The sequence below is a fragment of the Cyclopterus lumpus genome, chromosome 14 (genome assembly GCF_009769545.1).
Source record: "Cyclopterus lumpus isolate fCycLum1 chromosome 14, fCycLum1.pri, whole genome shotgun sequence".
Lineage (NCBI taxonomy): Eukaryota > Metazoa > Chordata > Actinopteri > Perciformes > Cyclopteridae > Cyclopterus > Cyclopterus lumpus.
This window is the reverse complement of record NC_046979.1, coordinates 502,501-526,793: the sequence shown is the minus strand read 5'-3', so window position 1 is coordinate 526,793 and position 24,293 is coordinate 502,501. Positions and strand designations below refer to the sequence as shown.

General features: G+C 46.3%; 3 protein-coding genes, 1 long non-coding RNA gene and 1 other non-coding gene across 5 annotated transcripts in view; 3 read left to right on the top strand and 2 right to left on the bottom strand.

The window, feature by feature from the left end:
• Nucleotides 1-816: 816 nt before the first annotated feature.
• Nucleotides 817-889, top strand: trnaa-agc. Its single transcript has one exon. It is a non-coding gene; the product is annotated as a tRNA-Ala (tRNA).
• Nucleotides 890-1,143: 254 nt separating this feature from the next.
• Nucleotides 1,144-2,638, top strand: LOC117742632 (heat shock protein beta-11-like). The gene has a single exon (XM_034550180.1). The coding sequence runs from the start codon at nt 1,159-1,161 to the stop codon at nt 2,023-2,025; it is 867 nt and encodes a 288-aa protein (XP_034406071.1). The 5' UTR covers nt 1,144-1,158; the 3' UTR covers nt 2,026-2,638.
• A 3,074-nt stretch (nt 2,639-5,712) lies between these two features.
• On the bottom strand, nt 5,713-20,846 carry fam53c (family with sequence similarity 53 member C). Its single transcript, XM_034550124.1, has 5 exons — nt 20,454-20,846; nt 12,077-12,384; nt 9,957-10,014; nt 8,838-9,826; nt 5,713-8,639 (listed from the first exon to the last, which is right to left on the bottom strand). Exons 3-5 carry the CDS (start codon nt 9,961-9,963, stop codon nt 8,331-8,333), a joined length of 1,305 nt encoding a protein of 434 aa, XP_034406015.1. The 5' UTR covers nt 9,964-10,014; nt 12,077-12,384; nt 20,454-20,846; the 3' UTR covers nt 5,713-8,330.
• On the top strand, nt 20,711-22,473 carry LOC117742601. The gene is made up of 2 exons (XR_004611051.1): nt 20,711-20,938; nt 21,148-22,473. It is a non-coding gene; the product is annotated as an uncharacterized LOC117742601 (long non-coding RNA).
• Nucleotides 21,608-24,293, bottom strand: part of slbp2 (stem-loop binding protein 2) — a 14,457-nt gene continuing 11,771 nt past the window's right edge. Inside the window, exons 4-10 of the mRNA XM_034550126.1 lie at nt 23,911-23,991; nt 23,655-23,735; nt 23,406-23,549; nt 22,589-22,759; nt 22,209-22,359; nt 21,967-22,096; nt 21,608-21,701 (exon numbers count right to left, since the gene is read on the bottom strand). Coding sequence (XP_034406017.1) covers nt 21,637-21,701; nt 21,967-22,096; nt 22,209-22,359; nt 22,589-22,759; nt 23,406-23,549; nt 23,655-23,735; nt 23,911-23,991 — 823 coding nt within the window. The 3' untranslated portion in view covers nt 21,608-21,636. The remainder of the gene's footprint in view (nt 21,702-21,966; nt 22,097-22,208; nt 22,360-22,588; nt 22,760-23,405; nt 23,550-23,654; nt 23,736-23,910; nt 23,992-24,293) is intronic.

The following is a 24,293-nucleotide window of genomic DNA, read 5'->3' as shown; positions in this document are numbered from 1 at the left end:
GTGCTGAAGTAAAGTACAAGTACCACCGTCTAAAAGTACTCTGTGCTGAAGTAAAGTACAAGTACCACAGTCTAAAAGTACTCTGTGCTGAAGTAAAGTACAAGTACCACCGTCTAAAAGTACTCTGTGCTGAAGTAAAGTACAAGTACCACAGTCTAAAAGTACTCTGTGCTGAAGTAAAGTACAAGTACCACAGTCTAAAAGTACTCTGTGCTGAAGTAAAGTACAAGTACCACCGTCTAAAAGTACTCTGTGCTGAAGTAAAGTACAAGTACCACAGTCTAAAAGTACTCTGTGCTGAAGTAAAGTACAAGTACCACAGTCTAAAAGTACTCTGTGCTGAAGTAAAGTACAAGTACCACCGTCTAAAAGTACTCTGTGCTGAAGTAAAGTACAAGTACCACAGTCTAAAAGTACTCTGTGCTGAAGTAAAGTACAAGTACCACCGTCTAAAAGTACTCTGTGCTGAAGTAAAGTACAAGTACCACCGTCTAAAAGTACTCTGTGCTGAAGTAAAGTACAAGTACCACCGTCTAAAAGTACTCTGTGCTGAAGTAAAGTACAAGTACCACAGTCTAAAAGTACTCTGTGCTGAAGTAAAGTACAAGTACCACAGTCTAAAAGTACTCCGTGCTGAAGTAAACCAGTATCTTTGAGCCTTCATTGTGGAAACTATGCTAAATAAATGAAATATATATTCCTAAAGAAACACGGATAGTTTTTTAATAGCCTGGTATGAGTATTAATAGTATTAATAGTCTGTGTTTCAGCCACTGAAGCTGGATATGAGGTCACGTGGTGCGTACAGAGAGCACCGGGGGATTAGCTCAGATGGTAGAGCGCTCGCTTAGCATGCGAGAAGTAGCGGGATCGATGCCCGCATCCTCCAGCTCCTTTTGGTGGGGGGGAGGGGGAGTCAACGGATCCACCTGGAACCACGAGCACACCTGGCGACCGTCACGTGACAGCTCACAAGAGATCAAGTCTCCTGCTCTTTCCTTACACGTGTATGAATGTGTATGAATGTCTGTGTTATGTGTGTGTACGTGTATGAATGTGTGTGTTTATGTTATGTGTGTGTGTGTTATGTGTGTGTACGTGTATGAATGTGTGTGTTTATGTTATGTGTGTGTGTGTTATGTGTGTGTACGTGTATGAATGTGTGTGTCCTATGTGTATGAACGTGTGTGTGTCACACTCTATAATCAGCTGGTGTTCTTGAATGCCGACACGATTCAACTTTGTTCTATTTCTGCTGCAGGAGTCATGTTCTTTATAAAGGAGGTGAACACAGACACACACACACACACACACACACACACACACACACACACACACACACACACACACACACACACACACACAGAACCTGTATATAAACAGCAGACGGGCCGTCCCTCTCCAGACTCCAGCAGCATGTTGTGTCCCAGCGTGTTCCAGCCGTCCCCCTTCACTATGCGGCCTCTCCTGGACCCCCGCTGGCCGGTCCGCAGCCTGTGGCCCGAGACCCGGCCGCTCCTCCACCTGGTGGAGCGGGAGGTGCTGCGCCACCTGCTGGAGATGAGGCAGAGCCTGGAGCACATGGAGCAGCTTCACCAGAGGGTCTTCGAGGAGATCGACCAGACCTGGTCCCAGAGGGGGGTCTTCCAGACCGTGGCGGTCCAGCAGCTGGGGGGCGGCGGCTTCGCCCTCAGCCTGGACACCGCAGCCTTCTCCCCAGAGGAGCTGTCCGTCAAACAGGTGGGGAGGAGGCTGAGGGTGAGCGGCCGGACGGAGCGCAAGCAGGAGGACGCCTCCTCCTCCAGCTCCTCCTCCCCCACCTCCTCCTACAGATGTCAGGAGTTCAGGCAGGAGCTCCAGCTGCCGGACGACGTCGACCCCGAGGCCGTCACCTGCTCGCTGCTGAGGGGGCGGCTGCAGATCCAGGCCCCCAAGGAGAGCGCGCTGCATGATGGGAAGGAGAGGCTGGTCCCCATCAGACTCACCTCCTCCTCGTCGGAGAGCAGCCCTGCTGAGATAAACTGAACCGAGTGAAGTCTCTCGGTTGTTCTCCTATCTTTGTTTCACTGCTGTGTGAAAGGTGACAGTAAACGTTTTGTTTTTGTTTTAATTATAAAATGTTGAATATTTGACTAGTTTGAATCCACTTTCATGTTAATTATCTTATTTATTTGCTTCTCATTTATTTCAATAACTATTTTATTCCGATCAATAAAACATTAACAGGAGGTATCACACTGACGTATTTCTTCAGCTTCATAAAAATGTAACCTTATTCTCATATTAATTTTATTATTAATAAATTAACTTGTTTCTCATTAAATTGAGACTTAGATTTTTATTTTTACATTAATTCTTAATTTTTCCTATATTTTCTTCACAAAAATTTGCCTTATGACTCATTTGACTTTAAATTATTCATATTTCTTCATCAAATAATTTCTTTTTATCACCTTGATGAGATTTGGTTCACTTTATTCTCTATTTTTAACGATGTTTAGCTCCATCTTCGTAACATTACGACGTTTCTCTGTGAAACTCGTATGAATAAAGTTTGAACAACGACAATAAAACACAGGACGCCAGTTTTCCTCTTTCTTTGTAAAATAATTCTCAATAAACTTAATTTATTCACAAACTGCTTTCCAAGTTGCCACGTCGTTGTTCTTTTTAAAAAAAAAAAATCACATACAATAAAAAACATTTCTAAAAGACGAGAGATCTCCGAGTCTCTCCGCTAACTTTGTACACGATTCCTCCTCCGGCTTTTTTAATTTTGTATTTTTTCAAACACGTCGTCTCAGACATCAGATTTGAAATATCAAGTAAAAACAGCAGAAAATAAAGAACAGAGGGACTAAGATTCAACAGCTACGGTACACACTTCCTTCTCCGGCTCTCCTGGTGTGTGTTTACAGAATTATGTTTAGTTAAGGCAGAAACAAACCGGCCAATCAGGAGCGAGTGTGAAGAGGGGCGCTCATTTATGATGCGGTACGGGGACACGGAGATGTACATGTGTTACGGGGACAATGTGTGTGTGTGTGTGTGTGTGACAGGGACAATGTGTGTGTATGTGTGTGTGACAGGGACAATATGTGTGTATGTGTAAGTAACAGGGACAATGTGTGTGTATGTGTGTTACTGGGACAATGTGTGTGTGTGTGTGTGTGACAGGGACAATGTGTGTGTGTGTGTGACAGGGACAATGTGTGTGTATGTGTGAGTAACAGGGACAATATGTGTGTATGTGTGTGTGACAGGGACAGGGACAATATGTGTGTATGTGTGTGTGACAGGGACAATGTGTGTGTGTATGTGAGTAACAGGGACAATGTGTGTATATGTGTGTTACTGGGACAATGTGTGTGTATGTGTGTTACTGGGACAATGTGTATGTATGTGAGTGTGACAGGGACAATGTGTGTGTATGTGTGTGACGGGGACAATGTGTGTGTGACAGGGACAATGTGTGTGTATGTGTGTGTGACGGGGACAATGTGTGTGTGTATGTGTGTTACAGGGACAATGTGTGTGTATGTGTGTGACAGGGACAATGTGTGTGTGTATGTGTGTTACAGGGACAATGTGTGTGTATGTGTGTGTGACGGGGACAATGTGTGTGTGTATGTGTGTTACAGGGACAATGTGTGTGTATGTGTGTGTGACGGGGACAATGTGTGTGTGTATGTGTGTTACAGGGACAATGTGTGTGTGTATGTGTGTGACAGGGACAATGTGTGTGTGTATGTGTGTGACAGGGACAATGTGTGTGTGTGTGTGACAGGGACAATGTGTGTGTATGTGTGTGTGACAGGGACAATGTGTGTATGTGTGTGTTACAGGGACAATGTGTGTGTATGTGTGTGTTACAGGGACAATGTGTGTGTGTATGTGTGTGACGAGGACAATGTGTGTGTGTATGTGTGTGACGAGGACAATGTGTGTGTGTATGTGTGTGTTACAGGGACAATGTGTGTATGTGTGTGTTACAGGGACAATGTGTGTGTATGTGTGTGTAACAGGGACAATGTGTGTGTGTATGTGTGTTACTGGGACAATGTGTGTGTGTATGTGTGTTACAGGGACAATGTGTGTGTGTATGTGTGTGACAGGGACAATGTGTGTGTGTATGTGTGTGACAGGGACAATGTGTGTGTGTATGTGACAGGGACAATGTGTGTGTATGTGTGTGTGACAGGGACAATGTGTGTATGTGTGTGTTACAGGGACAATGTGTGTGTATGTGTGTGTTACAGGGACAATGTGTGTGTGTATGTGTGTTACAGGGACAATGTGTGTGTGTATGTGTGTGACGAGGACAATGTGTGTGTGTATGTGTGTGTTACAGGGACAATGTGTGTATGTGTGTGTTACAGGGACAATGTGTGTGTATGTGTGTGTAACAGGGACAATGTGTGTGTGTATGTGTGTTACTGGGACAATGTGTGTGTGTATGTGTGTTACAGGGACAATGTGTGTGTGGATGTGTGTGTGACGGGGACAATGTGTGTGTGTATGTGTGTGACGAGGACAATGTGTGTGTGTATGTGACAGGGACAATGTGTGTGTGTATGTGTGTGACGGGGACAATGTGTGTATGTGTGTGTTACAGGGACAATGTGTGTGTATGTGTGTGTTACAGGGACAATGTGTGTGTGTATGTGTGTTACAGGGACAATGTGTGTGTGTATGTGTGTGACGAGGACAATGTGTGTGTGTATGTGTTTGTTACAGGGACAATGTGTGTATGTGTGTGACAAGGACAATGTGTGTGTGTATGTGAAGTGGACAACGTGTGTGTGTGTGTTACAGGGACAATGTGTGTGTATGTGTGTGTTACAGGGACAATCTGTGTGTATGTGTGTGACGGGGACAATGTGTGTGTGTGTGTGTGTGTGTGACGAGGACAATGTGTGTGTATGTGTGTGTGTGACGGGGACAATGTGTGTGTGTATGTGTGTGACGAGGACAATGTGTGTGTGTATGTGACAGGGACAATGTGTGTGTATGTGTGTGTGACAGGGACAATGTGTGTGTGTGTGTGTTACAGGGACAATGTGTGTATGTGTGTGTGACAGGGACAATGTGTGTATGTGTGTGTTACAGGGACAATGTGTGTATATGTGTGTTAAAGGGACAATGTGTGTATGTGAAGTGGACAATGTGTGTATGTGTGTGTTACAGGGACAATGTGTGTATGTGTGTATATGTGTGTTAAAGGGACAATGTGTGTATGTGAAGTGGACAATGTGTGTATGTGTGTGTTACAGGGACAATGTGTGTGTGTATGTGAAGTGGACAATGTGTGTATATGTGTTTTACAGGGACAATGTGTGTATATGTGTGTTACAGGGACGATGTGTGTGTGTGTGTGTGTTCATTAAATGTGGTTCTTTCACTAACGTTCTAGTGGACAACACTGAAGCTAACACGCTAGTTCAAAGCTAACTTTGCTCTCGTCTTAAAAAGGGACAGTCCAATGTTTTGGTGAACGGCCCGTCGTCTTCATGCTTATGCTAAGCTAGGCTAACAATGTCTCCAGCTTCCACAGATGAGCATGAATGTTGAACTGTTCCTTTAAGAGAGGGCGGATATGTGTGACCCCGTCTGACAATGAGACACCAGAGAAGAAGACGCCGCCAACACAAAAACCATCGTTCACAAAGTGAAGCTGTGAGAGTTTAACAGTAAAGTCGACGTTCAGACGTCTTTACTCTTCAGAGAAAACTTTATTGAATGGTAACTCTGGTGCATTCAGGGACATTCGGACATCCAAACTCTGAGTCCTCTGCTGAAGTGAAACGTGTTCAGATCTGGTTTTCTGCCTCCCAGGTTTCAGTTTATATCTGCGGCTGCAAAAAAAAAATCAACTCTCAGATGTCGGAGTGTCCTTGAACGCATCACTAACGAAACCTTTAGAGACCACATGAGACGCAGTGTGAGGCTGCAAACCCAGGAAGATCCCAGAATGCATTGGGGCACATCCACAAACTATATTTCCTCTTTTGTCGTTGAAGGTTTCCTCCTCGTGGAGTGGAGTGATACTCAGGAGGAAACTGAGCTCCAACGGTCACTCCTTCTTCTTTTAGTGACTTTCAAGCAAAAAGTGGGAGAATATATCATAAAAATAAATTAAACAAACATAAAACAGCCTGCGGACATCTTTCGTTTGACCTTCTGGGGGTTCTGAGTCTTCAGCCTCCAGATCAGACGTCTTCTAAAGAACTAAAAAACTGTCTTCTACTTCATTAAAATCCAGATTAATTCATTAAAGATGTTTCTCTCCTAATCAACTCCCTTGTGTTCATAACACAACTGCTGCTGCTCGTCCAATCAATACGTCTCTCAGAGGAACTTCAATAAGTTACAATATTTTTACTGTTTCCGTGATTTCAAAATAAAAGCAGTTTGCAAGTGTTTCCTGTGAGGTGTAAAGTAGTCGTGTGATTAAAAGCAGCTGAAAATATGAGATGCGAGTGATGACGAGGAGTCTTCCTCACTGTAAAACATCAAACCCTTCCTCTTCCTCTGCTTCTTCTGTGGTGCTTTAACGGCAGCGAGCAGCTGATCACATCAGGGAGCTCAGAAGACATAAATAAACAAATAAATAAATAAATAAATGACCCAATCTAGATTCCATCTAAAGTCACATGACCACCAGGAGTTGATGATGTCACACACACACACACACACACACACACACAGAGACAGGTGTGTGTGTGTGTGAGAACACTCAGGTGAACAACAGCATCAGTGGCTACCTGCCCTCAGTGAAGACTGACAGGACGACACGCCAATCAGCAGCCAACCCGAACGCATCGCCACGACCAGGTTACATGACCGCGTGTGTGTGTGTGTCTGAGTGTGTGTGTGTGTCTGAGTGTGTGTGTGTGTGTCTGTGTGTGTGTCTGAGTGTGTGTGTGTGTCTGTGTGTGTGTGTCTGAGTGTGTCTGAGTGTGTGTCTGAGTGTATGTGTCTGAGTGTGGCTGAGTGTGTGAGTGTGTCTGATAATTTGATGTTTAATATCATGAATTATTATTATTATTGACCGACATTATTAATCTGTGTGATTGACTTGAACTGAATTATTGATATTGGTTTATAATTAAAGGGTCAGTTCACCTGGTAGAAACACACCTGCTGCTGAATATTAGACGAGAATATTGAAGAAATCTTTTTCTCACATTATGATACAAATAAGCAGTAATAGTATTGATAAGAGTATCGATAAGGGTTCTAGTATTGATCGAATCCCACGATATTGGTACACAATGGCGTCAGAGAGACATCGTCACATTCTGAGGTTGAACTGGACCGAAGAGAAGATTATCAAAGTTTATTGATCGACTTTGAGGCTCCGCCTACTGCCACCTGTGTGTTTGTGGCTCCGCCTACTGCCACCTGTGTGTTTGTGGCTCCGCCTACTGCCATCTGTGTGTTTGTGGCTCCGCCTACTGGCACCTTTGTGTTTGTGGCTCCGCCTACTGGCACCTTTGTGTTTGTGGCTCCGCCTACTGGCACCTTTGTGTTTGTGGCTCCGCCTACTGCCAACTGGGTATTTGTGGCTCCGCCTACTGCCACCTGTGTGTTTGTGGCTCCGCCTACTGCCACCTGTGTGTTTGTGGCTCCGCCTACTGCCACCTGTGTGTTTGTGGCTCCGCCTACTGCCACCTTTGTGTTTGTGGCTCCGCCTACTGCCAACTGGGTGTTTGTGGCTCCGCCTACTGCCAACTGGGTGTTTGTGGCTCCGCCTACTGATACCTGTGTGTTTGTGGCTCCGCCTACTGCCACCTTTGTGTTTGTGGCTCCGCCTACTGCCACCTTTGTGTTTGCGGCTCCGCCTACTGCCAACTGGTTGTTTGTGGCTCCGCCTACTGCCACCTGGTTGTTTGTGGCTCCGCCTCCTGTCACCTGTGTGTTTGAGGCTCAGGTGAACTGACCCTTTACTTCCTGTGAGGTAGGTGTCTGGTGTCGCGGTGCAGGACTGTGGTTTGGTGGCGATCGTCGTGTCAGATTGGCGCGGCGGCCTCGTCGGAACCGAAGCGTGGACTAGAGACCTGCCAGCTGTTGGGAGACACCTGGACGGCCTCCAGGTACCTGGTGTGACTGAAGGCCGCTTCACCGCTAGCAGTCACATCATCGCTGTCGTCAGCGTTCAGCTCAGCCAATGAGAGAAGGTGTTGTTCCTGAGAGCCTTGCTGATTGGTGGCAAGGAGGCGCGGCTTGTGGAGCAGATGGCGGTGCGGGAGCAGAGGGGGCGGGGCTTCAGATCGGTCCAAAAATCCGGAAACCAAACAACGGAAACCGAGAACAGCCCTCCATTGACCTCAGTTCTCTTCTATCAAGTTCAAGTCCAGTTCTGTACAATCCCTCTCGAACACCGCCTGCTGCGCCGCCTCGCGCTCTCCCGGCTCCTCCTCCTCGCACTCGTCCTCTTCGTCGTCCTCCTCGTCATCCTCCTCGCGGCACTCCTCGTCGCTCTCGCTCAGCGGCCCGATGCTGGTCCGGCCCAAACACTCGGCCGGCGAGCAGGAGCCGCGGAAGTCGCCCATGAAGGAGTCTGAACCCATGAAGACGTCACCGCCGCAGGCCAGCCTGCCACCACGCTCCAGACACTGGGGGTCGATGCTGCGGGTCTGAGGAGGGGGGGGGTACATGATTATGCAATGGTCCCAAGTGATGAGAGAGTTAACACTCTGAGCTCCTTCATGCAGACCAACATGGACATCACATTTCATGTTCAAAACGAGGAGTAGCAACAATACCGTTCAGTTGTTTAACGGAACCGAAGCTACTGAAACCTTTTTAAATAAAGAGACAAAACAGGCGGTTACCTGGGTCATCTTGGTGAAGTCGAGGACGGGCCGGGCACACGGCCGGTCGGGGTCTCGCCGTCTCTTCAGACCCGGCTTGAGCAGCAGCAGGTCGCAGGGCTGCGAGTGGCAGCGCGGCAGCTGCGGCGGCAGACTGCGCCTCAGGGAGGACGGCGTGCTGCAGGCCGAGGAGGGCGAGGCGGGCACTGGGCCTCCCGCCGCCGCTGCCGCCACGGCCGAGCAGCTCGGCGGACGCACCGGCGTTTGTCTCAGCACGGGATGCGGAGGCAGGAAGGTGGAGGCCGCCGAGTCTCTGATGAGCACGGGGGAGAGGGAGAAACGTCTCTGAGGAGGAGGAGGCGGGTGGAGGGGAGAGGGCGAGGAGGAGCAGGAGGAAGGGGAGGGGAAGAAGCAGCAGCAGGCTCCTCCCCCCGCCGCTGCCTCGCTGGGGTCCCAGGGAAAGCTCCAGGGCAGCGGGGAGTCCGGAGACAGCGCCAGGCTGAAGAAGGTGGGGCTGGACGAGGAGTGTAGCGACGAGTTCAGGGAGGAGCTGGGGGCGCGGAGAGGACAGACTCCTCCCCCTACCACGCCCACTCCGATACCGCCCCCCGCACCCCCTCCCCCGGCCCCCCCGTGGCACTGCTGGCGACTGACGGGAGTCCAGACCCGCGAGGCGCTGGGCCGCCAGGTGTAGCGGCAGCGCGACAGGTCCTCGGGCACCGACAGTGAGCGGCAGTGCCGTTTGGGGGGCGGGGGAGGGGGCGGCGGGGGCCCGGGGCCAGGAGGGGCCCCCGGCCCCCCGGGGAGCGACAGCTCAGACGCCGAGGTGCTGGGTGCCAGAGGCCGGTGCTGCTGCGGCTGAGAGGGGGCGCCGTCCAGGGGGTCGCCCCCCTCCTGCAGGTGAGCATCTGGGGGAACCAGGGGCACGGGGCCGGGGGGGAAACTAGAGCTCAGTAACCCCCCCTGCAGGCTGGACTTGGAGGGAGGGCAGAGCTGCCAGTAGCTGCTCTCTGAGAGGATACACAAGAGGAGATTATTATAGCTTCACTTTTGAGTTCATTACGGGAAATGTAGGATCCAGTACTCAGTCTGAAGGTCTGCATTGTGTTTTTATCTCTTACTGGACGGTGAATCACTCACCAGGCATCAAGCCATCTGGGGACCAGCACTCGGCGAGGGTTTTCGGGTCCAGCAGGGACTAAAAGACCAAAAGATTGTTTGAACAGAATAATAATTGTATTTTGACAAATAAACAATGAATGCTTTTATCATTTCTAGAAATGTAAAGATGATCAGATGTCGAGGACTTCAGTTAATTAATCTTTATTCAATTCATTCTATTCTTATTGAGCTCTAGAATTTCTTATTATTGAGCTCTAGTTTCTTATTGAGCTCTAGTTTCTTATTGAGCTCTAGTTTCTTATTATTGAGCTCTAGTTTCTTATTGAGCTCTAGTTTCTTATTATTGAGCTCTAGTTTCTTATTGAGCTCTAGTTTCTTATTATTGAGCTCTAGTTTCTTATTGAGCTCTAGTTTCTTATTATTGAGCTCTAGTTTCTTATTGAGCTCTAGTTTCTTATTATTGAGCTCTAGTTTCTTATTATTGAGCTCTAGTTTCTTATTGAGCTCTAGTTTCTTATTATTGAGCTCTAGTTTCTTATTATTGAGCTCTAGTTTCTTATTGAGCTCTAGTTTCTTATTGAGCTCTAGTTTCTTATTATTGAGCTCTAGTTTCTTATTATTGAGCTCTAGTTTCTTATTATTGAGCTCTAGTTTCTTATTGAGCTCTAGTTTCTTATTGAGCTCTAGTTTCTTATTATTGAGCTCTAGTTTCTTATTATTGAGCTCTAGTTTCTTATTGAGCTCTAGTTTCTTATTGAGCTCTAGTTTCTTATTATTGAGCTCTAGTTTCTTATTGAGCTCTAGTTTCTTATTATTGAGCTCTAGTTTCTTATTGAGCTCTAGTTTCTTATTATTGAGCTCTAGTTTCTTATTGAGCTCTAGTTTCTTATTGAGCTCTAGTTTCTTATTATTGAGCTCTAGTTTCTTATTGAGCTCTAGTTTCTTATTGAGCTCTAGTTTCTTATTATTGAGCTCTAGTTTCTTATTATTGAGCTCTAGTTTCTTATTATTGAGCTCTAGTTTCTTATTGAGCTCTAGTTTCTTATTGAGCTCTAGTTTCTTATTGAGCTCTAGTTTCTTATTATTGAGCTCTAGTTTCTTATTGAGCTCTAGTTTCTTATTGAGCTCTAGTTTCGTATTATTGAGCTCTAGTTTCTTATTGAGCTCTAGTTTCTTATTGAGCTCTAGTTTCTTATTGAGCTCTAGTTTCTTATTATTGAGCTCTAGTTTCTTATTGAGCTCTAGTTTCTTATTATTGAGCTCTAGTTTCTTATTGAGCTCTAGTTTCTTATTGAGCTCTAGAATTTCTTATTATTGAGCTCTAGTTTCTTATTGAGCTCTAGTTTCTTATTATTGAGCTCTAGTTTCTTATTGAGCTCTAGTTTCTTATTATTGAGCTCTAGTTTCTTATTGAGCTCTAGTTTCTTATTATTGAGCTCTAGTTTCTTATTGAGCTCTAGTTTCTTATTATTGAGCTCTAGTTTCTTATTGAGCTCTAGTTTCTTATTGAGCTCTAGTTTCTTATTATTGAGCTCTAGTTTCTTATTGAGCTCTAGTTTCTTATTATTGAGCTCTACTTTCTTATTGAGCTCTAGTTTCTTATTGAGCTCTAGAATTTCTTATTATTGAGCTCTAGTTTCTTATTGAGCTCTAGTTTCTTATTGAGCTCTAGTTTCTTATTGAGCTCTAGTTTCTTATTATTGAGCTCTAGTTTCTTATTATTGAGCTCTAGTTTCTTATTGAGCTCTAGTTTCTTATTGAGCTCTAGTTTCTTATTATTGAGCTCTAGTTTCTTATTATTGAGCTCTAGTTTCTTATTGAGCTCTAGTTTCTTATTGAGCTCTAGTTTCTTATTATTGAGCTCTAGTTTCTTATTATTGAGCTCTAGTTTCTTATTATTGAGCTCTAGTTTCTTATTGAGCTCTAGTTTCTTATTGAGCTCTAGTTTCTTATTATTGAGCTCTAGTTTCTTATTGAGCTCTAGTTTCTTATTGAGCTCTAGTTTCTTATTATTGAGCTCTAGTTTCTTATTGAGCTCTAGTTTCTTATTGAGCTCTAGTTTCTTATTGAGCTCTAGAGTATAAAACAACGACTGATTTGGAGGAGTGACAGTAGGGCTGAGTTCCTGAGAGACTTACCTGATAGACGTCCCCTGGTGCAGTAGGGTCACCTTCCAGAGTCTGCTTCCTCAGGCTCTCCAATAGCAGCCTGACCACAGCATGGTGGCAGGGGGCGGGGCCAAGGAGGGAGACGGGGGGCAGAGATTGGAGGGGAGAGGGGGGGAGGAAGAAGAGGAGGGAGGGAAGAGCCACCACCGTTTGGTCTGTTGCAGGAAGAGATGAAGGGGGGTGGGGAGGGGGGGCTGAGACTCCTCCTCCTCACCTAAGGGCCAGGTAGCCCCGCCCACTCTCACAAGGACATCGTTAATCAGCTGTTGCCACCACACCTGGAGACGAAAGAGAGACACAGGTGTTCATTTAAGCAGTCAAGAACCTCCTAGGGGCCCCGTCACCCCCTCATCGTGTCTCCTAGGGGCCCCGTCACCCCCTCATCGTGTCTCCTAGGGGCCCCGTCACCCCCTCATCGTGTCTCCTAGGGGCCCCGTCACCCCCTCATCGTGTCTCCTAGGGGCCCCGTCACCCCCTCATCGTGTCTCCTAGGGGCCCCGTCACCCCTTCATCGTGTCTCCTAGGGGCCCCGTCACCCCTTCATCGTGTCTCCTAGGGGCCCCGTCACCCCTTCATCGTGTCTCCTAGGGGCCCCGTCACCCCCTCATCGTGTCTCCTAGGGGCCCCGTCACCCCCTCATCGTGTCTCCTAGGGGCCCTGTTAACACATCATGTCTAGGGTAACCCTTATCACCCCCTTATGTCTCTGAGAGGCCCATCAACACATACTGTGTATCCTAGGGGACCATCAACACTACAAGGGATAAAGGTAAATGATAACGCTCTCATGATGCATTCAGGCTCTACTCAGTGAAAATGGATACTGGTCCTAGTGATGATGATACTGGTGCTAGTGATGAATATACTGTTCCTAGTGATGATGATACTGGTCCTAGTGATGATGATACTGGTCCTAGTGATGATGATACTGGTGCTAGTGATGTTACTACTGGTGCTAGTGATGATGATACTGGTCCTAGTGATGATGATACTGGTCCTAGTGATGATGATACTGGTGCTAGTGATGATGATACTGGTGCTAGTGATGTTACTACTGGTGCTAGTGATGATGATACTGGTCCTAGTGATGATGATACTGGTGCTAGTGATGATGTTACTGGTGCTAGTGATGATGATACTGGTGCTAGTGATGTTACTACTGGTGCTAGTGATGATGATACTGGTCCTAGTGATGATGATACTGGTGCTAGTGATGATGTTACTGGTGCTAGTGATGATGATACTGGTCCTAGTGATGATGATACTGGTCCTAGTGATGTTACTACTGGTCCTAGTGATGATGATACTGGTCCTAGTGATGATGATACTGGTGCTAGTGATGATGATACTGGTCCTAGTGATGATGATACTGGTCCTAGTGATGATGATACTGGTGCTAGTGATGATGATACTGGTGGTAGTGATGATGATACTGGTCCTAGTGATGATGATACTGGTCCTAGTGATGATGATACTGGTCCTAGTGATGATGATACTGGTCCTAGTGATGATGATACTGGTCCTAGTGATGATGATACTGGTCCTAGTGATGATGATACTGGTCCTAGTGATGATGATACTGGTGCTAGTGATGATGATACTGGTGGTAGTGATGATGATACTGGTCCTAGTGATGATGATACTGGTCCTAGTGATGATGATACTGGTGCTAGTGATGATGATACTGGTCCTAGTGATGATGATACTGGTCCTAGTGATGATGATACTGGTGCTAGTGATGATAATACTGGTGCTAGTGATGATGATACTGGTCCTAGTGATGATGATACTGGTGCTAGTGATGTTACTACTGGTGCTAGTGATGATGATACTGGTCCTAGTGATGATGATACTGGTCCTAGTGATGATGATACTGGTCCTAGTGATGATGATACTGGTCCTAGTGATGATGATACTGGTCCTAGTGATGATGATACTGGTGCTAGTGATGATGATACTGGTGGTAGTGATGATGATACTGGTCCTAGTGATGATGATACTGGTCCTAGTGATGATGATACTGGTGCTAGTGATGATGATACTGGTCCTAGTGATGATGATACTGGTCCTAGTGATGATGATACTGGTGCTAGTGATGATAATACTGGTGCTAGTGATGATGATACTGGTCCTAGTGATGATGATACTGGTGCTAGTGATGTTACTACTGGTGCTAGTGATGATGATACTGGTCCTAGTGATGATGATACTGGTCCTAGTGATGATGATACTGGTCCTAGTGATGATGATACTGGTGCTAGTGATTATGATACTGGTGCTAGTGATGTTACTGGTCCTAGTGATGATGATACTGGTGCTAGTGATGATGATACTGGTGCTAGTGATGATGATACTGGTCCTAGTGATGATGATACTGGTGCTAGTGATGATGATACTGGTGCTAGTGATGATGATACTGGTCCTAGTGATGATGATACTGGTCCTAGTGATGATGTTACTGGTCCTAGTGATGATGTTACTGGTCCTAGTGATGATGATACTGGTGCTAGTGATGATGATACTGGTGCTAGTGATGATGATACTGGTCCTAGTGATGATGATACTGGTCCTAGTGATGATGTTACTGGTGCTAGTGATGATGATACTGGTCCTAGTGATGATGTTACTGGTCCTAGTGATGTTACTGGTCCTAGTGATGATGATACTGGTGCTAGTGATGATGATACTGGTCCTAGTGATGATGATACTGGTGCTAGTGATGATGATACTGGTGCTAGTGATGATGTTACTGGTCCTAGTGATGATGATACTGGTCCTAGTGATGATGATACTGGTGCTAGTGATGATGATACTGGTGCTAGTGATGATGATACTGGTCCTAGTGATGATGATACTGGTCCTAGTGATGATGATACTGGTCCTAGTGATGATGATACTGGTGCTAGTGATGATGATACTGGTGCTAGTGATGATGATACTGGTGCTAGTGATGATGATACTGGTGCTAGTGATGATGATACTGGTGCTAGTGATGATGATACTGGTCCTAGTGATGATGATACTGGTCCTAGTGATGATGATACTGGTGCTAGTGATGATACTACTGGTCCTAGTGATGATGATACTGGTCCTAGTGATGATGATACTGGTCCTAGTGATGATGATACTGGTGCTAGTGATGGTGATACTGGTCCTAGTGATGATGATACTGGTCCTAGTGATGATGATACTGGTGCTAGTGATGGTGATACTGGTCCTAGTGATGATGATACTGGTCCTAGTGATGGTGATACTGGTCCTAGTGATGATGATACTGGTCCTAGTGATGATGATACTGGTCCTAGTGATGATGATACTGGTCCTAGTGATGATGATACTGGTGCTAGTGATGATGATACTGGTCCTAGTGATGATACTACTGGTCCTAGTGATGATGATACTGGTCCTAGTGATGATGATACTGGTGCTAGTGATGATGATACTGGTCCTAGTGATGATGATACTGGTCCTAGTGATGATGATACTGGTCCTAGTGATGATGATACTGGTCCTAGTGATGATGATACTGGTCCTAGTGATGATGATACTGGTCCTAGTGATGATGATACTGGTGCTAGTGATGATGATACTGGTGCTAGTGATGATGTTACTGGTGCTAGTGATGATGATACTGGTGCTAGTGATGATGATACTGGTGCTAGTGATGATGATACTGGTCCTAGTGATGATGATACTGGTGCTAGTGATGATGATACTGGTCCTAGTGATGATGATACTGGTGCTAGTGATGATGTTACTGGTCCTAGTGATGATGATACTGGTGCTAGTGATGATGTTACTGGTCCTAGTGATGATGATACTGGTCCTAGTGATGATGTTACTGGTCCTAGTGATGTTACTGGTGCTAGTGATGATGATACTGGTCCTAGTGATGATGATACTGGTGCTAGTGATGATGATACTGGTCCTAGTGATGATGATACTGGTCCTAGTGATGATACTACTGGTGCTAGTGATGTTACTACTGGTCCTAGTGATGATGATACTGGTCCTAGTGATGATGTTACTGGTCCTAGTGATGATGTTACTGGTCCTAGTGATGTTACTACTGGTCCTAGTGATGATGATACTGGTCCTAGTGATGATGTTACTGGTCCTAGTGATGTTACTACTGGTCCTAGTGATGATGATACTGGTCCTAGTGATGATGTTACTGGTCCTAGTGATGATACTACTGGTCCTAGTGATGTTACTACTGGTCCTAGTGATGATGATACTGGTCCTAGTGATGATGTTACTGGTGCTAGTGATGTTACTGGTCCTAGTGATGATGATACTGGTGCTAGTGATGATGTTACTGGTCCTAGTGATGATGATACTGGTCCTAGTGATGATGATACTGGTCCTAGTGATGATGTTACTGGTCCTAGTGATGTTACTACTGGTCCTAGTGATGATGTTACTGGTCCTAGTGATGATGATACTGGTCCTAGTGATGATGATACTGGTCCTAGTGATGATGATACTGGTGCTAGTGATGTTGATACTGGTCCTAGTGATGATGATACTGGTCCTAGTGATGTTACTACTGGTCCTAGTGATGATGATACTGGTCCTAGTGATGATGTTACTGGTCCTAGTGATGATGATACTGGTCCTAGTGATGATGATACTGGTCCTAGTGATGATGATACTGGTGCTAGTGATGATGTTACTGGTGCTAGTGATGATGATACTGGTCCTAGTGATGATGATACTGGTGCTAGTGATGATGTTACTGGTGCTAGTGATGTTACTACTGGTCCTAGTGATGATGATACTGGTCCTAGTGATGATGTTACTGGTGCTAGTGATGATGATACTGGTCCTAGTGATGATACTACTGGTGCTAGTGATGATGATACTGGTCCTAGTGATGATGATACTGGTGCTAGTGATGATGTTACTGGTCCTAGTGATGATGATACTGGTGCTAGTGATGATGATACTGGTCCTAGTGATGATGATACTGGTGCTAGTGATGATGATACTGGTCCTAGTGATGATGATACTGGTGCTAGTGATGATGTTACTGGTGCTAGTGATGTTACTACTGGTGCTAGTGATGATGATACTGGTGCTAGTGATGATGATACTGGTCCTAGTGATGATGATACTGGTGCTAGTGATGATGATACTGGTGCTAGTGATGATGATACTGGTGCTAGTGATGATGATACTGGTCCTAGTGATGATGATACTGGTCCTAGTGATGATGATACTGGTCCTAGTGATGATGATACTGGTGCTAGTGATGATGATACTGGTCCTAGTGATGATGATACTGGTGCTAGTGATGATGATACTGGTGCTAGTGATGATGATACTGGTCCTAGTGATGATGATACTGGTCCTAGTGATGATGATACTGGTGCTAGTGATGATGATACTGGTGCTAGTGATGATGATACTGGTGCTAGTGATGATGATACTGGTCCTAGTGATGTTACTACTGGTGCTAGTGATGATGATACTGGTGCTAGTGATGATGATACTGGTGGTAGTGATGATGATACTGGTCCTAGTGATGATGATACTGGTCCTAGTGATGTTACTACTGGTCCTAGTGATGATGATACTGGTGCTAGTGATGATGTTACTGGTGCTAGTGATGATGATACTGGTCCTAGTGATGTTACTACTGGTGCTAGTGATGATGATACTGGTGCTAGTGATGATGATACTGGTGCTAGTGATGATGATACTGGTGCTAGTGATGATGATACTGGTGCTAGTGATGATGATACTGGTCCTAGTGATGATGATACTGGTCCTAGTGATGTTACTACTGGTCCTAGTGATGATGATACTGGTGCTAGTGATGATGTTACTGGTGCTAGTGATGATGATACTGGTCCTAGTGATGTTACTACTGGTGCTAGTGATGATGATACTGGTGCTAGTGATGATGATACTGGTGGTAGTGATGATGATACTGGTGCTAGTGATGTTACTACTGGTGCTAGTGATGATGATACTGGTGCTAGTGATGTTACTACTGGTGCTAGTGATGATGATACTGGTGCTAGTGATGATGATACTGGTCCTAGTGATGATGTTACTGGTGCTAGTGATGTTACTACTGGTGCTAGTGATGATGTTACTGGTGCTAGTGATGTTACTACTGGTGCTAGTGATGATGATACTGGTGCTAGTGATGATGATACTGGTGGTAGTGATGATGATACTGGTCCTAGTGATGATGATACTGGTCCTAGTGATGATGTTACTGGTGCTAGTGATGATGATACTGGTCCTAGTGATGATGATACTGGTCCTAGTGATGATGATACTGGTGCTAGTGATGATGATACTGGTCCTAGTGATGATGTTACTGGTGCTAGTGATGATGATACTGGTCCTAGTGATGATGATACTGGTCCTAGTGATGATGATACTGGTGGTAGTGATGATGATACTGGTGCTAGTGATGATGATACTGGTGCTAGTGATGATGATACTGGTGCTAGTGATGATGTTACTGGTCCTAGTGATGATGATACTGGTCCTAGTGATGATGATACTGGTGCTAGTGATGATGATACTGGTGCTAGTGATGATGATACTGGTGCTAGTGATGATGATACTGGTGCTAGTGATGATGATACTGGTCCTAGTGATGATGATACTGGTGCTAGTGATGTTACTACTGGTCCTAGTGATGATGATACTGGTGCTAGTGATGATGATACTGGTGCTAGTGATGATGATACTGGTCCTAGTGATGATGATACTGGTGCTAGTGATGATGATACTGGTGCTAGTGATGATGATACTGGTCCTAGTGATGATGATACTGGTCCTAGTGATGATGATACTGGTGCTAGTGATGATGATACTGGTGCTAGTGATGATGATACTGGTGCTAGTGATGTTACTACTGGTCCTAGTGATGATGATACTGGTGCTAGTGATGTTACTACTGGTGCTAGTGATGATGATACTGGTGCTAGTGATGATGATACTGGTGCTAGTGATGTTACTACTGGTCCTAGTGATGATGATACTGGTGCTAGTGATGTTACTACTGGTCCTAGTGATGTTACTACTGGTCCTAGTGATGATGATACTGGTCCTAGTGATGATGATACTGGTCCTAGTGATGTTACTACTGGTCCTAGTGATGATGATACTGGTGCTAGTGATGTTACTACTGGTCCTAGTGATGATGATACTGGTCCTAGTGATGATGATACTGGTGCTAGTGATGATGATACTGGTCCTAGTGATGATGATACTGGTCCTAGTGATGATGATACTGGTCCTAGTGATGATGATACTGGTGCTAGTGATGATGATACTGGTGCTAGTGATGATGATACTGGTCCTAGTGATGATGATACTGGTGCTAGTGATGTTACTACTGGTCCTAGTGATGATGATACTGGTGCTAGTGATGATGATACTGGTCCTAGTGATGATGATACTGGTCCTAGTGATGATGATACTGGTCCTAGTGATGATGATACTGGTCCTAGTGATGATGATACTGGTGCTAGTGATGATGATACTGGTCCTAGTGATGATGATACTGGTCCTAGTGATGATGATACTGGTGCTAGTGATGTTACTACTGGTGCTACTTGAGGTTAAACACGTGGGTCTCTGTGGGTAAATAGGCTCGGGGGGGGGGGGGGGGGGGGGGGGTCTGTCTGTTGCCTGTCTGATGTCGGACTGAGGCCGCTGCTAGCTTGTTGCTAACAGATCCTATTGTTTTCAACGGGGGATGCTAACGCGCTGAAGCAGCGGTTCGTTTGAATGAACAATAAATGTGTCGCTGGATTATTTTATTGTGTGGACAAAATAATAAGAGACGTCTGTCTTCGAAGCAGCCGGTGACGTTCCCGTTACATTTAAATATAAATAACATATCGTGATTTCTCTCAAGGTCGGAACAATAAATTCAGCCATTTTGCTGCTCGAAACCAAACCCCCGATGAGGATTCTGTCCCTCCGCCGACCCAGAGCCTCCCGGTGCTCAGACCCGCAGGCTCCTGGTGGAGGGTGCGGGGCTACTGGGGAAGCTACACCGGCCGCCTGGCTCTGCCGTTAGCTAGCAGCGGCAAAATAGCAGCGGCAAGCTAGCAGCGGCGAGCCGCGTTAGCAGCAAAACAAACCCGGTGAACGAGCCCCGAGCCGTCCTGGTTTCTTCATCCATCTACTACCGGAGAGAATGAACACCACCAACCCCGTTCGGGCTCGGGAGCCGCGGCTGTGACACCGGGGGTCGCGTCTGTGAGGAGGAAAACGCTGCGGGGACGCTGCGGGTTCCTCCCGCAGCGTCCCCGCAGCTCGCCCACAAAACCAGCGCTCAGTCCGGGTCCCGCTCAGCCGGCCGGCGCGCTTACCTTCTCCGGTGGGCCTGCAGACGCTCCTCGGCGTGTTGACCCAGTAATCACGAGACCGCGATGGCGTTAAAGTCCGGGTCCGAGCGCGCACACAGAACCGGGTCGAGCGTCCGCTAGTCTCACGCTCCAGACTGTCGGACGCATTCAAACATAATACGGGATCTGCGTGCACACGCCCGTGAGCGGGAGGCATTCATAAATAACATTTACGGTGCCGAGGAGGAGGGGGGCGGGGGAGGAGGACGCGGAGGGGGGGCGGTGCTACACCGCATCCACAGCACGAGACGGACACTATTTACACGCTTTGCTCATCACCCCAGCGCCGCTTTGCTCGAACCAACAGCCGCTTCACGCGCACGAGGCCTTAATTGGGACAATTTGGCAGGTGTCAGGCTCTGGAGCTCTGGAGGTGCCGCAGGGGCTGATGGGAGTTGTAGTTCAGAGCCAGCTTATTTACAGCAGTGTGGTCAGCTCTCGAGGTCCAGGTGTGGCAATACATATATACACACACACGTGTGTATATACACACACGAAACATTAATGTTATCGCATCAGAAAATATTCGTAGATTTGTTTTATTTGGAGATCTGTGAGTATATTAAAACAATCTATAGCATCAATTGCCCTTAAAGAAAACCGGCCAGCCTTTGAATGTCTAACACTTTATTTACATCTTTATTAATCAATCTTTCAGATCTGCTCTCGATAGTCAAGCAGCACAAAATGACAAATTGAGGGACACAAAGTAAAAGAAAACTCACAACACAAAACAGCCCCCCCTCCCCCCTCCGTTAAACAGGGGTTCTGTTTGAGGAAGGAGGCGAGGGAAGGAGGAGGCGAGGGAAGGAGGCGCTGGAGCCCGATCCAGACAGACGGAGCAGGAAGTGACGAGAAAGTGACTCGAGTGCAAAAATAAATAAACAGCTTTTCCTAAAAGCAAAAGAGAAGTGACGAAGAGGAAGTGCTCCAACAGAAACATGCAAGTGTGAACTAGAGTTCCATGCTCGGGTCAAGCGTTCCGCTGAGAGAGGAGGCGGTTCCTCTGGGTTCTCTTCAGGTCGCGGCTCTCCTCGTGGATCAGGACCATCACGTCCCCCTGCTGTCGTAACGATTCAACCATCTTAAAAAAGACACACCGGATACCGGAGAACACGGCCACTTCACTCAAGGGAGAACCCGTGTTTCAGTACGGGTTCCACAGGAGCTGGTCGGAGAACACAGGAACCTGCTGGTCATCAGAGCCGAAATCTACCAGACAGTAAAGTTAGGTCACTTGTACTACTCAGTGATGAACACGTGAATACACACAAACCAGTAATAAAATACTTTTATAAGCACATTAAAGTACTTTCAGCGTTATGTTTAAATATGTAAATGAGTCGTGATCGAAAGGGAGCGTCGGCTGAATGAAATCTACAGATTCTGACCCACAAAGTGTCAAACAATAATAAAAAGGTTCAGTCAGAAAGACCATAGAGACTGTCGTATTAGCACTGTTTACCTGCGAGCTCACCTGGGCCGCTGTCGCCCTCCAGCAGGAGGCGGAGCCAGTCGGTCACGTGGTCACCAGAGGTCCGCCACCTCCTGAAGGAGCAGCTGAACCCCGGAGGAGAGCGAAGAGTCCCGTGGTTCATCTCGGCCTCCTGACAGAAGACAACCGTCACAAAGCCGTTTCCTGCACCACATGTGGATTCATCCACGCTGAAAATAGACGCCACAAAAGGGTGTTATTAACACGATGCGTTCAGGCGTTACCGGAGACGGTGGGTCGTTCCAGGGTCCCGGCAGCTCCAGAGACCGAGGAGACACAGAGGAGGCTTTAGAGGCTGCAGGAGTCTCCTTCTCTCTCTGCTGGTCTCCTCCATCCTCACAGAGGTCAGAGGTCATCTTCGCCAGCTGACTCTGCCTGAAAAAACGTTTGCGTTTAAAAATACTGAAAAATGTCACATAAATATGTATTCATGAGCATTTTCTGCTCTTCCCTTATTGGTTCATCTAAATAAATATGTTAGATACATAATGTGTGTGTGTTTTATTGTATCAATAGTTTACTCATAATTTATCATTTGTAAATGTTTTTAATAATCATCATTATTATTATTATTATTATTATAGTAATAGCCACGTGGACCTACAGATGCTCCACTGGGTCCTGTGAGGTGCCGTCGTCGGGCTGGGTGTCACTCAGAGGGTCCCAAAGGTGCAGCGCTCTCCTCCACAGACGCACCTGCATGTCCCAGGAGCGCCGGCTGTACTTCCGGTACTTGTTGGGCGTGGAGGGGTGGAGCTTAGCGTCCCTCAAGTGTCTGGAGGAGGAGTCACAATTTATTCAGAGAAACAACGACCTCCCGTCTGAACACCAGGAGGCGTCACATATTACCTCTATAATTAATTGAAGAAGAAACAAAAACCACAAGTTTAATTTCTTTTACAGAAATTGGAAAACTATAAATATTCAAGAGGTTTCAAGGATGTTCACGTTTTACCAACGATGGAAAGCTCGACACGTTTTATACATTTAACTATTCTCATGTTTCCAGCCCGTCCTCACTTCCTGAAGTTCAGTCAGAGTTCCTGATTTGTTGTCACATGACTTTGTCTCAGATGAATAAATCATGATGTCATAGTTTCACTGAAGCTCAGAATTTAATGTTTAACACAATCCGATTAAAGTGAACGGATTATTTGTAGAGAGATTTTAAATGACGTGTAGAATAATTTTTTTTTTTTTTAAATCACAATTTTGGCTGCTTTTCTGATGGAAGCATATGATATGACATGTTCAGGGACCGTCGGAAAGATGAAAACCTGACGATAACGTTTTTTCAAATTAAAGAAAACTAACATTTAAATCCCACCGGTTTTGGGGTTCAAAATGGCTAAACGTGTGGTTGCTAAAGCTAAGATGCTATCGGCTACATGTGGGTCTGTTAGAAGAGGAGGGTCCCTCACCTGGGGACCTGCTGCAGGTAGTTCTGGTAGCCGATGGTGTTTTTGCCGTACTGGATCTGTTTCTGCCGCCGCTTCAGAACCGCGCCGTTGGTCTCGGTGTTAGCCGGGTCCGGGAGGACGGGGTAGCAGCGGTCGTAAGGGGGCCTGCAGGCACACGGGGGTCAGACTGGACCCTTCTGCTCATGGTCGTTTCTTCAGAAGTGAAAGTATTTAAAACACCTGATTTGATCATCAGTTGTGTTCACTGACCTCTTGGTGTCCAGATCGTCCGTCCCCACAGCCACGCTGCTGGTGGACACTTTGAGGATGCACCGCTCCAGTATGGACGGCCTGCAGGGGGCGACACCAGTTCAGACCAGGTTTTATTTTTCAGTGTTTAAAAAAGGAACTCTTCCACATGTTCAGGCTGAATATAAAAACACACAAGTAGAGATGGTTTCCCGTCTGTATGCTAAGCTAACCTATGCTAACCTACTGTCTAAAGAAAAGGACAAAGAAGTTGAACCTGCAGACTTTGTTGCCGGCAGCTCGGTCTCGTCCTCGCAGGCCGCTGGAAGCAGGAGGAGACGGGACCGGAGACACATTACTGTGAGGAGGAAGAGGAGGAGGAGGAAGAGGACACAGCCAGAGGAAGAAGAGGATGAGGAGGAAGAGGACACAGCCAGAGGAAGAAGAGGAGGAGGAGGAGGAAGAAGAAGAGGACACAGCCAGAGGAAGAAGAGGATGAGGAGGAAGAGGACACAGCCAGAAGAAGAAGAGGAGGAGGAGGAAGAAGAGGACACAGCCAGAGGAAGAAGAGGATGAGGAGGACACAGCCAGAAGAAGAAGAGGAGGAGGATGAGGAGGAAGAGGACACAGCCAGAGGAAGAAGAGGATGATGAGGAGGAA

Bases quoted from the DNA above. Each gene is read 5' to 3' on its own strand.
- LOC117742632 (XM_034550180.1), top strand. From the start codon at position 1,159: ATGTGTGTGTCCTATGTGTATGAACGTGTGTGTGTCACACTCTATAAT.
- fam53c (XM_034550124.1), bottom strand. The intron at 8,640-8,837 runs GTAACCGCCTGT...CCCCCTCCTCAG, and splicing joins ACTTCACCAAGATGACCCAG to ACCCGCAGCATCGACCCCCA.